This window comes from Theropithecus gelada, chromosome 1 (genome assembly GCF_003255815.1).
Source record: "Theropithecus gelada isolate Dixy chromosome 1, Tgel_1.0, whole genome shotgun sequence".
NCBI lineage: Eukaryota > Metazoa > Chordata > Mammalia > Primates > Cercopithecidae > Theropithecus > Theropithecus gelada.
In genome coordinates, this window is record NC_037668.1 from 162,132,581 (window position 1) to 162,144,900 (window position 12,320).

Here is a 12,320-nt window from a genome sequence, read left to right on the forward strand (position 1 = left end):
ACGTTCACTTCCTTTTGTTGCCATTTAGCACCTGTCCCTGTCTGAATTGTATCATTTATCTGCTATTATTTGTTTATTCTGTCTCCCTGAGGCCGGGGACCTTGTCTGTCTTTATTACTATGCTGACCCTGGTGCTCAGCACTTAATAAAGAATCATTAAAAAACATGAATGAAGGACACTAAAGGTGGGTCAGATTGAGGCAGGGCCTCGATCTGAGTAAATCTGTTTGTCGATGGGCCTTGCACACTCAAGGGTTCCTTCTCTACCTTGCTCAGGAAACTGAGACTCAGGATTCATGGGAGACGGGGGACCTCCTTGGTTAAGAGTTAGGACATCCCCTTCAGCCCCTGAGATGCTGTGTTCCAGGTGGGGTGTGTGCTATTGCTTCTGGGGTGTTGATGTCCCCACCTTGTCTGCCTCTGCTTCTTTGCAGGCTGTCATAGAAGTTACTTGGACAACACCACCCACCCCTGGGGGGTGGGGTGATGGGAACTTGCTTGGTGATGACAACAAACAAACAAACACTTTCCCTTTCCCACTTCTCTCCCGGTATTCCAGGCAGGAGGTAAGTGGGCAGTTCCTGGACATCATGGAAGGAATGAGGCAGTAAGTTTCGTGCTGTACCCACTTGCCCCTCAAACTGCAATGCTCTGGAATGGAGAGGAGCAGCAGAGAGGCAGGGGTGTGCCAGGCCACCTCTCTAGGAGTTCATGTTCCCGTTAGAAAAAAAAACTGAAACAAGAAGGCTGAGAGAGAGGCTCGATCAAGAGCTCAAACCTGGCCTAGAACACACTTGGGCTTGTTGTGACTCTGTTTACCAATAAGCAGGAAGGAGCCTATTGTACTCAGGGTTACAGAAGCGGAAAGAAATCCCGTGAATAGGAGCACAGGAGCCAAGAAGTTGGGTTCAGAGACAATAGATAGGAAGGGAGGGGGTGTGGGAAGGGAGATCCAGACTGGTGAAGCTTAGAGGAGAAAACCAGGTGTGCAGGGGCCACCACTTAGGAACATCAGGAGAGGAGGGGTAGAAAAGGAGCCATTTACATGGGCAGATTTCTGTAGCAGGTCTGCCTCCCCACCGCGCCGCGGAGCGAGCTGGCCTAGCACAAGGTTTATTGGGTATGTTCTATGAGCAAGGAAGTGTGAGGCAAGACATGATTCAGCAGGTGTGTCAGACACGCAGCTCCAAGGCCAGAGGGCCAGCAGGCTTTGCACTCAGGCCAAATTTGAATATCTAGTCTGCCTCTTACTCCTCACTGTGTGACCTTGGACCAAAACTTAACTTCTCTGCCTTCCTTTTTTTTTTTTTTTTTTTTGAGACGGAGTCTCACTCTGTCGCCCAAGCTGGAGTGCAGTGGCACGATCTCGGCTCACTGCAAGCTCCGCCTTCAGGGTTCAAGCAATTCTCCTGCCTCAGCCTCCTGAGTAGCTGGATTTACAGGCGACTGCCACTACGCCTGCCTATTTTTTGTATTTTTAGTAGAGACAGGGTTTCACCATGTTGGCCAGACTGGTCTCGAACTCCTGACCTCAGGAGATCTGCCTGCCTCAGCTTCCCAAAGTCTGCCTTCTGTAAAATTGGGGCAGCACCCACCTCATCAGGCTACAATGGAGATGAAACGTAATGATGCATGTAATGCGCAGGGCAAGCATGATGTCCTACAGATGGTGGCAGGTGCTTTCTGCAGCCCACATCTCTGGCCCTGTCGTAAACCAGAGAAGATCACCATCAGCACTAGGTAAAGCCCTGCCTGGATACAGGTGCATCAACCAAAGGACCCTGAGGACTCTTTGATCCTTTGAAATATTGACTTTCTGACAGCTTCCTGTCGTTCTCTATTTCCTATCATCTCTGCGGGGATAATGCACTGATCTGCTGACTTTAAGAAGGATCCTGTTTTCGGACTGACTTCTTCAAAGGGGTAGCGTCTGCATTGGCAAGGTGATTACAGCCCAAGCTCACAGCTGATTTGGAAAACTTCAGTCCCAAAAGACGACTTTTTTTTCCCCTCCTCTGCAGGATGCTTTCGCTTGAAACATCTGGGTAACTGCTTAACACCTTCCTACTTTGCAGAACATTCCCAGCATGGGGGCTGTTTGCATCTTTCTGGGCTAGTGTGTTTCAAGATTATTTAGAGCCAAGGACCTCATGCACTGTGGGAGGTCCCGCTCTTCTCTGCCCACCCCATTTCTCACGCTCCCACTCCCACCCCCAACACTCCCCCAAAGGCAGAAGCTCATCTTCCACTGTATGTCCACAGGGTTAAAACCTGCCATCTTGCCTGTCTCCCAGGGCATGGCTCCTTCAGGGATGTCTTTTCTTTTTCTACTTCTTTTTTTTTTTTTTTTGAGACACAGTCTTGCTCCGTCGCCAAGGCCGGAGTGCAATGGCATGATTTCGGCTCACTGCAACCTCCACCTCCCAGGTTCAAGCAATTCTCCTGCCTCAGGCACCTGAGTAGCTGGGATTACAGGCGCACACCACCACGCCTGGCTATTTTTTGTATTTTTAGTAGACACCACGTTTCACCATGTTGGTCAGGCTGGTCTTGAACTCCTGACCTTGTAATCTGCCTGCTTAGCCTCCCAAAGTGCTGGGATTACAGATGTGAGCCACCGTGCCCAGCGTCCTTCAGGGATTTCTTAGATCTCCAAGAGAGGTGCTGCAGCTCTCACAGGTGCTGGGCTCCAGGAGTCTGTCCTGGGAGGCAGAGGGCCTCTCTGTGGGAGAAGCACCTCTCCTAAGACTGCCCAGTGATCCTTGGGGGGCACTGATTATGGACAATGTGTAATTCAAAGGTCGTTACCTTTGGTTTCAGGATGGGTCAGAAAGGACTTGAAAAGCTTGGATTATTCTCTCTTCTGCGTGGACCAGAGAATGATCAGGAAGGCCTGCAGCTAAGCCAGCTTTAAAGCCACGGTATAGTTGATTTGGGCTCAGAAAGCTCAACTTGTGAGACTAGACTGATTGTGTGTCTGTATTTCCTGTACTTCCTTCCTTTTCTCCTTTACCATTTGATCCCTCTTTGTCAATGTTAGTCTGTGCTATTGGGAACAGTAGAAGAGGGTTGTGTCTTTGGTCTTAGACTAGAAATGTAATAAGATAGGGATAGGCACCACACCCCTTGGGCTTGGATATGCTTTGAGCAACAGATTTGGAGTGAGGGAACTCCACGGGGCCAGGACAGAGTGAGGTGCTGGTGTGATCAGGATATGGGGTAGTCAAACTCGGTCTTCAGACTCTCACTCCAGTGCTCACTCCCTTGCATCACAGTTCCTTTACAGGTGCCATAACAAGAAACACTTCCACTCCCTCCTGTGTCTGAACTGCGTGTTAGACACAAGAGAAAAGAATTTGGAGTCGGCACACTGGCGCACATCTGTAATCCTAGCTACTCAGGAGGCTGAGGCAGGTGGACGTTTGAGCCCAAGAGTTCAAGACCAGCCTAGGCAACCTAGTGAGACCCCGTCTTTTAAAAAGAGAGAGACAGAGAGAGAAAAGAACTCTGAAGGCAGGGCTGGGACTGGTAGTGCCAGGAGGAAACAAAAAGCTATTTGCTCTGGTGCCTGGGCACAGAAGGAGAACAGAGAAAAAGGAGGCAGAAGGAGTGCAGAGAGGAGGAAGGGGAGAGCAGGTGTTCTGTGTGGGCTCGTTTGAAAGGAAGTACACAAGTACATCCAGGCCATGGGTTTGGACGTGTCTGGAAGGGCTGGACAGGCCAGGTTGAAGACAAGAAGGCCTTAGGATGGGGAATTTTATTACAATGAGGCAGGAAGGAGGTGGTCCTTGGGCTTCTTTGTCACCCACAGGGAGAAGGGAGACGTGAGAGCTGTGGGGAAAGAAGCAGGCATCCTCCCTCTACATGGAGACTTTTGTCCACGCTGCTGGCGGCCACAGGAGGGAGGCGTGCGAAATGGCGGCTGCTGGAGAATGTGATGCCCGCTGGTCCAAGAGATGACCTTGAGAGAGAGGAGAGACAAAATTGAGCTGGTGTCTTGTGTGGGGGAGAGGGGAGGGGCAGGTGAGGTGGGAGGAGAAAGCTGAGAGGGAGCTAGACAGGGAGGGGGCGGGGCGAGCTGAGGCCACCTCCCCATCTGGTCTGTCTGCCTCTGTCCTGGCCAGAAGGAAGGAGGACACAGACACGGGCATGTGGGGGTGCGACAGAGATGGGGGGCCATGTGTCCTTGAGCCCCAAGGTTCTCCCGGGCTGAGACCTTCATTACCTCATGTGCTTCCTAAGGATACAGGCCTTGATCCTGCTGGGAGCAGGCCCTGGACTCAAGTTCCATAGGCAGCCCCCATTTTTCTAGCCTGGGTGATGCACTCCCGAGTCCTTGCTTTTCAAAGCATTTCAGAGGTCATGGTCGGGGGCACCCATCCTCTGCTCCAGGAGCTGGAGATGGGACTTCCCATTTCTCTGACAAGAATTCCCAAGAAGTGCTGGCTGTCACTGCAGCTCCACCCCCATGCCCATCTTTCTTTTCTGTTATAGATTGTTTATGTTAAGTCATCTTTCTCTGGGACAAAGTACTTAGCCTCTCATTTTCTATCAGTAAAAGGAGGGATAATAATTCTTTCCTCACAGAGTTGTTAGGACTATCAAATTAGGTCCCATATGTAAAGAGCTTGCTGAAGTGCAAACTGACAGCAGAAATGTAAAAGATTACTATTCCCAGGGGAGAGAAAAAAAGGGAAAAGGAAGCAGGAAGGGAGCCCAGGCAAGGTCAGGGTGGGGAAACGGCCTTGGCTCCTAAAACAGACTTAGTTCCAGCCCCTCCAGCAGCCCCTGCCACCCTCCCTTCTCCACGAGCCTGCTCTGGCCCCGGGCCTTGCTGGTAACCTTCGGGAAAACAGGACCCTGGAACTGAGAATAAGGCAGTGGGGGGGGGGGGGGGCGGAGGTCATTGCAAACTCATCCTTTCTCTCGTGGAGAGGAGGGGCCCTGGCCTCTTCCCCACGACCTTCTCCCACTGAGACTCATAGGACGGGTTAGGGCAGGACCCTTCTGAAGGCCACAGGGTGCCCCAAAGGAGGGAGGCACTCCCCTTCACACAGAGCTGGCAGAATAGTCACCAGAGTGCCTCCCAGAGCAAGTGTTCCTGCCAAGGTCAAATATGAGTGCTGCTGGGCCACGAAGGACCTGGATGAGTCAGGTTAGGAAAGTTTGGTGTTGGAGGAGGTGGATTTGATGCAAACCTAGACTGCCGGCTGGCATGAGGCCCTCAAGCTGCCTGCCGTGCCTGGCTGGACCCCACAGCCCCTCCTCTCTCTCCCTTCCTTTGTACTCTCTCAGGTCTGGCTTGCATCTGCCCTGTGTCATTCTCTCCATCTTTACCATCTGCAGGATAGGAGGGCCTCACTCTGGCTAAAGAGGTGCTCTCTGCCTTCCCTACCAGTTGCCCAACCCTAACCCCTTTAGGTCCCTGAGAAACAGGAGGCCTAGCTGTTCACATCAAGATCAAGAAGCAACAGCTGTGGGGTTTCTCTCTCTGTGTCTCTCCCCATCTCTCTCTTCCTCCCTCCCTCCCTGGTGCAGAGGGACAGATGCTCTGTTTAGAATTTCTTCAGGGAGACAGCCAACAAGGACATTCTTTCTCTTCCTTGGGCTTCCCTAGCCAAAAATGGAGGATTAGCCAAGAGACAGCTGCAGAGGCAGCGGCCCTTGGGGAACCCCTCCCGGAGTAGCAACAATGGCCTCGGGAAAGAAACTGTCTGGAGCCGGCCTCCTTTAATTGGAACTTGAAAGTGGTGTCTGCACTGGAGTGTGGCAGAGAGCAGGACTTCAGACTCTGGCTGGATGGACCCAGGATTGAATCCCAGCTCTGCCACTCTCTCGCTGTTTGGGTTTGGGCCACTCCCCTTTCAGAAGCCTGTTTCTTCATGTGCAGTCGAGATGAGCATCCCTATTCACTAGGGTTATTGCTGGAATTAAATGAGTTGATGCACAGAAAAGCTTCTATTATAGGTCTGGCAAACTCCAGGAGTCCAGGGATTGTTAGATCCCCTGTCCCACAATAGAGCAGGAGCCAGGTGACTTTCTGTACTCAGCAAAGAGTAACTGAGAGGCATGTAGGAATGATGTGGCTTCCAGTACCCAAAAGCCTCAGTTCTAGAAAACCTTTTTTTTTAATTGGATTTTTTTAAAAAATTGGATTCCTCGGTCAGGAGTGGTGGCTCACGCCTGTAATTCCAGCACTTTGGGAGGCTGAGCCAGGCAGATCACCTGAGGTCAGGAGTTCGAGACCAGCCTGACCAACATGGAGAAACCCTGTCTCTACTTAAAATACAAAATTAGCCAGGCATGGTGGTGCATGCCTGTATTCCCAGCTACTCAGGAGGCTGAGGCAGGAGAATTGCTTGAACCTGGGAGGAGGAGGTTGTGGTGAGCCGAGATCACGTCATTGCACTCCAGCCTGGGCAACAAGAGTGAAACTCCATCTCAAAAAAAAAAAAAAAAAAGAAGAAGAAAAAAAGAAAATTGGATTCCTCAATCCAGGGTCTCTTACATTTGGAGAACTTTAGGCTTTCAGCTGTTGCATGCCTAGGCCTTGCCATAATCCAATAAAGCAGGATATGGAATGGGATATTGGATATGGAAGGGGATAGGATTGGTGGATGAAACAGAGAAAGGGAGAGAGAGAAACAGAAAACACTCACACACACACACACACACACACGAGATTTCGCTGTAACATACTCTTGGAAGACAGAAAGAGGAGACAAAGGAGAGGAAGGGCCAGTGACAGCTCTGCTGCTCTGAAAGGCAAGGGGCCCTCGGCTCACTGCCTTCCGCGTCCTCCCCTGGGGCTAGGTGCGCTGGAATCCTAGATTCCCTAGGAGTGAAGGCAGGTACCACGATGGCATGAAGGCACCTCCCACCACCTTCAAGACTTCCCATTGCCAGTCTGTAGCCTGTGTGTTGAGTCCTGGTCCAACCCGGAGTCACCCGTGTGAGCTGGGGTCAGTGACTGGTCTCTAGTTCTCCATGTCTCCATCTGAAGAATGTGAATAATAATTTCTGACTTGGCTGCTTACAGGACCGCCGTGAGGATCCAAGTGCACAGTGAGGTGCCAGACAGAGGTGGGGGGAGGCAGATACTTGAATTCCTTTCCATGTAGCCCACAAGAAACACCTGCCCCTCCTGACTCGGGGACCACCAGGGACCTTGAATAGTTGCCTTGGCAACTCATTGCCTGGCTAACTCCCACTCTTTGGGTTTCAGCTTAAACGTCAGTTCTCCAAGATCTTCTGGACCCCTAAGCTGGGTCTTCCTCTTGTAAGCATTTGTAGCATTCTGTACATACCCTTTATAGCACTTTTACGAGTTGAATAGCGTGGTTATTAGTGTGCTTGTTTCACACCTATCTTTTGCACTACATTCTAAGCTCTGTGAGGGAAAGGAATATGTTTCTGTTGTGCACCATCTTATTACCACGTAGCAGTGGGTGCTCCATAAGATCCTCCTGCATGAGTAGGTGAATTCCCTGCCTTATCCCTCTCTCATGCCTTGACATGAGGCGTGAGGCCAAGCGCCCATCCATCACATTCCCCTTGCCCAAAACCTCCTTATAAGGGTGAGGAGAAGGGTAGCATCTCCTCTCCCTTCTAACTCAAGGAACAAATCATTGGCTACATGGTAGTTGCCCTTCTTCCCACCCTCCCAGCATAGCAGCCCCTGCCCAGGATCCAAAAGGCAGAAGGTGAGTAATTGCTATTTTTATATATTTATCTTTGCACAAGGCTGCCCTCTGGTGGTCGAACATGCAGGAGCAAATGGGAAGGATGGAAACCCCAGTAGCCAGGAATGAGCTGGCTGAGCCCTCCATGCTCAGAGACTGGCCAGTGAGCCAGGGAGTAGGTAAGTACTACAAGAAGCGCGTCTGGGTGAAGATTCATGTCAGTTCTCCATCCTTATGAATGGCTCCCTCCAAATCTAACAGGAGGCCCTGGCTTCAGAAGAGCACGAAATGAAGGAATGCCCTATAGAAACCCTATCTACCCCAGTAGGATGGCGTGCGGGTAGAGGGAGCTGGTTTAAGTACCTATTCTTTCTCCTCAGTGGTATGCAGGCAAACATTTTATAGTCAGCTCTCAAAAAAGGAAATCTTAATTTGTAGCGTTTACCAAGTTCTGTAGTGTAAATACCCCTACCATGGCCAATTTTAAACCACCAATGTGATGTCACTGAATGGGGAGCTCCGAGGAGCACACCATTACCTAGAGGTTCCCCCATACAGATACCATGGACAGAAATAACTTCAAGGGCATGGTTAATAGTGAAATATAGTGAACTAATTGAAAAATGATGTTTTTTGAATAATTATTACATTTGTTTTCAATATAATATATTTAATTGTGAGTTTATATAATTTAATTTTTCATAATGGCTGTGTTTAACAACTGACTTGCAAAATTCTGGAAAATTTAATAATCGGTTCCTGCAAGTAGTAAGAGCTGGCTCCAGCATATCACTGCTTCTCCTCTTTCCCCCTTCTTCCTTCTCTTCCTCCTCCCCCTCTTCCTCTCCCACGGCTTTCTTGGCATTCTGTGTGGGTACGAGAGATGGGGAATATGGAAAAGTGCTCCACTGCAGACATTGCTATTTTCTGAGCCAGGAGCCATAAGTGTCAAGGAAAGAAGATGAAGAAATGCAAATTTGGCTGCTGAAAGACATTTCAGTACATGAGTGTGTGTGTGCATGCATGCGTGTACGTGTGTGTGATTTTTGCAAGGGATTAAGAGGTCAATTAATGCCTGGGCTAAAGATCACTGTTGAAAGATATTGGGCTTTATGGCTGGAAGCCCATGCCTGCATGGTCCTTGGAGGCCTCTTACCTGGGAGGAGTGGAAGGGCTCTGAGCTAGATGAAGCGGCCGATGGGGAGCCGAGGCAGGCAGAAGTAGGCGCTGGGGAAGAGGCTGAGGTTGATGGGGTTGCCGTCCAGGCGGATGTCTTCCAGCTGCCTGCGGGTGTATTTGTGCTCCTCAGGATCACAGAAGACGTCTCTCTGCATGGTCTCTATCAGGTTATTCTGGGAAGAACACACACCAGCTGAGCCCCACCAAGATGATCTGCCCCTTAAGCAGCACCAAAGGCTCACATCAGCTGTCCCTACCAGCTCTGCCTGCTCTGGTGCAACTGGAGAAACTGAAGCATCTAGGGCCAAAGCCACACAACAAGGGTGAGAAGAGGAGCCCCGGGGGGATGGATGGAGAGAGAGGGCACAGAAGAAGAGGAAGAGAAGGGCAGAGAGGAAGGAGGGAAGGACTGAAGGGAAGGAAAGAGACAGAGGGTAGGAAAAAGAAAGAAGGAAAAGCAGTTGGGTGAGATAAAATAAAGCGATGGAGGGAGAGAAAGTGTTTTTAAAATAAAAAAATGGAGAAAATCAACCTGGGGTCATGGAAAACTATTTAGACAAGACCTCCCAATTCTTGTCTCCAATAAACCCTCCAATCAAGGAGACCCCACAGGTGCCTAAGCCTCATGCCTCTCACTGCCATGACCTGCTCATGGTATCTAACTTCCATCCTCCATGCTGTTTATCACCCTTGCTCTGGGTGAGGCTCCTTACCTGCAGGTGTACAGAGCGCAGGCTCAGGGGCAAAGGCCCTGGGATGGAATCCAGCAGGTTGTCTGACAGGTAAAGGAACTGCAGCTTCTCCATTGCCTGGGAGAAAACAGAGTGTAGGAGGCTGGTGGGTCCAACATGTTGGACCCTGGCAGTGAGGATGGCTATGAGGCCAGAGACATTTGTTCACTCGGGGCTCACTTAGCATCAGTCATGCGCCAGGCTCTGTGCTGGGTGCCACAGGGGTTGCCCAGGTCTTTAAGGAGCTTACAGACACTAACTCCAACTGGACGCAGGAGGAAAGCTGCTACCATTGAGGTGCCAGCCACTGAAGTAGGAAAGAACTAATCAGCTGGTAATGACACTGGGTGGTGCAGGGGAGGGGCAGGGACAGGGTAGAACGGAGGACCAGGGGACATTTCAGCTCTGCCTCAACTTCTCTGCTATCAGAAGGGACTTTCCCCAGTGACAAGTCTCCAAATGCTAAACCTGGGGCCATGGACAATTATCTAGACAAGACCTCCCAATCAGTGTCTCCAATAAACCCTCCAATAAAGGAGACCCCAGAGCTGCGTAAGTCTCATACCTCTCACTGGCATGACCTGCTCCCTGGTATCTAACTTGCATCCTCCATGCTCTGTTTATCGTCCTTGCTCTGGGTGAGGAGCAGGTACAGAGCAGACACTCGGGAGACAGCCAGACTATTAGAATGAGAACCGCAGGCACAGAGAGGCACACAGCGTGTGCATGGGACTGCGCTCTCGGAATCAGACAGTGTTAATCAGAGAAGGGTTTGGGAAGAGACAAGCCTTCAGCAGGGCTCAGGGAGCAAAGAAAAATGATAGCTACCATTTATGGAGCATCTGCTATGCATATCTAACCCTCCTGTTCTCTTTGTAAATGCTATCTTATTTAACCCTCCAGCAGCTGTGTCAAGCAGGTATTATTACCCTCATTTTGCAGATGAGAAAACAAGGTCAGAGAGGTTGGGTGACTCTCACACAAACCCAGGTCTCTGTGGCTCCCAAGCCCAGGCCTTATCCTGGGCTGAGAAAACAGCTCTGAGTCAAGGCAAAGCGGCACCCCCCAATATGGAGACAGCTGGGATGTTGCCGAGGCTGAGCAGTGGGGAACTTCAGGGATCATGCAATCCCGTTCTTAGAGACCGAAAGACTGAGGCCCGAGGTCACGTGGCAGGCTTCTGATTCCAGTCTAGTGCTCTTCCACCACAACAGTGGTAGTGACACTGTGTTCTGTAAAATTCCCTCAAAGACCACTGTAGACACGAGAAGGCTGAGAGGGTGGAAGGCACTGGGGAGGGCGGGGCGAGAGAGCAAGCAGGTGTGCCTCTGTGCCCTCATCCTATTTCAAAAATACAAGTCTAATTTGGTTTGTTTGATGCTTCTAAATAGGAATTAGATTGCATAAAAGATTCTACTACTTGAGAGACAGACAGACAGAGAGAGAGAGCACATGGGCGAACATACCTGGGGCTCTTCCTAGCCCTATTGAAAGGGCCGCCCCAGGGGGCATATTTGTGTCTTATAACTTAGCCCTTCCCATCAAAACTGGCCAGCCAATGACCAATCAAATAGTCTCTCTTGGACACGTGCAGTGGCTCACGCCTGCAATCCCTGCACTTTGGGAGGCCAAAGTGGGCAGATCACCTGAGGTCAGGAGTTTGAGACCAGCCTGGCCAACATGGTGAAACCCCATCTCTACTAAAAATACAAAAACTAGCTGGGCATGGTGGTGCATCCTGTAATCCCAGCTACTCAGGAGGCTGAGGCTGGGGAATTGCTTGAACATGGGAGACAGAGGTTGCAGTGAGCCGAGATCATGCCACTGCACTCCAGCCTGGGCGACAGAGCGAGATCTGTCTCAAAACAACAACAAAAAAGTCTCTCTTGAGCATTTGATCATAGAAAGACAATGATTAATCAGTCACTTAGTGGCGGGTTTTGGAAATAAAAGGATATGTAGACTTAGGGCCAGAATCAGCACTATTCCAAGCCAAACTCATGTGTAAGTTTTCAGGGAGCAGAACCTGTGAGTGTGCAGAGGACGCTGGTGAGCAGACAGGTGAATTGAGCAGAGGCACAGAAAGAAGCCAAGACAAGAGGCCTTGTGCCCCAAAGAGGGAGAGAGTTGTCCACCTTGACTTCTGAACCCCCATTCCCAGTACAGGTTGAGATCCCAAATCTGAATATCCAAAATCCAAAATGCCCCAAAACCCAAAACTTTTTGAATGTCAACAAGATGCTCAAAGGAAATGCTTATTGGAGCATTTTGGATTCTGGATTTCAGGTTAGGGATACTCAGCCAGTAACAGGCCCATTAGGCCTAATAGTGCTGTTTCCATTCATGGAGGTTCTTGGGATCTCCTTTTCTTGGGTCAGAATCAGTTTCTTGCAACTGAAAGAATCAATAAATAGCAAATTTAAAAGGATGAAAACAGTGGGTGGTGGTGGTGGAAGTGAGTAGAGCGAGTGCAGGTGGGTGGTGGAGGTGGATGGTGGTGGTGATAGGGGTGAAGGTGGGTGCTGGTGGTGGTAGGGGTGAAGGTGGGTGGTGGAGGTGGGTGGTGGTGGGGGTGGAGGTGGGTGGTGGCGGTGGGGGAGGAGGTGGAGGTGGGTGGTGGTGGAGGACGTGGGTGGTGAGGATGGAGGTGGGTGGTGATGGTGGATGTGGGTGATGGGGATGGAGGTGGGTGGTGGGGATAGAGGTGGGTGGTGGTGGTGGAGGTGGG

The 12,320-nt window shown here is 50.5% G+C and overlaps 1 protein-coding gene across 1 annotated transcript in view; it reads right to left on the reverse strand.

Moving 5' to 3' along the window:
- Positions 1 to 3,741: 3,741 nt before the first annotated feature.
- OPTC (opticin) overlaps positions 3,742 to 12,320 on the reverse strand; it is a 12,819-nt gene continuing 4,240 nt past the window's right edge. Inside the window, exons 5-7 of the mRNA XM_025403200.1 lie at positions 9,575 to 9,670; positions 8,839 to 9,034; positions 3,742 to 3,961 (exon numbers count right to left, since the gene is read on the reverse strand). Coding sequence (XP_025258985.1) covers positions 8,864 to 9,034; positions 9,575 to 9,670 — 267 coding nt within the window. The 3' untranslated portion in view covers positions 3,742 to 3,961; positions 8,839 to 8,863. The remainder of the gene's footprint in view (positions 3,962 to 8,838; positions 9,035 to 9,574; positions 9,671 to 12,320) is intronic.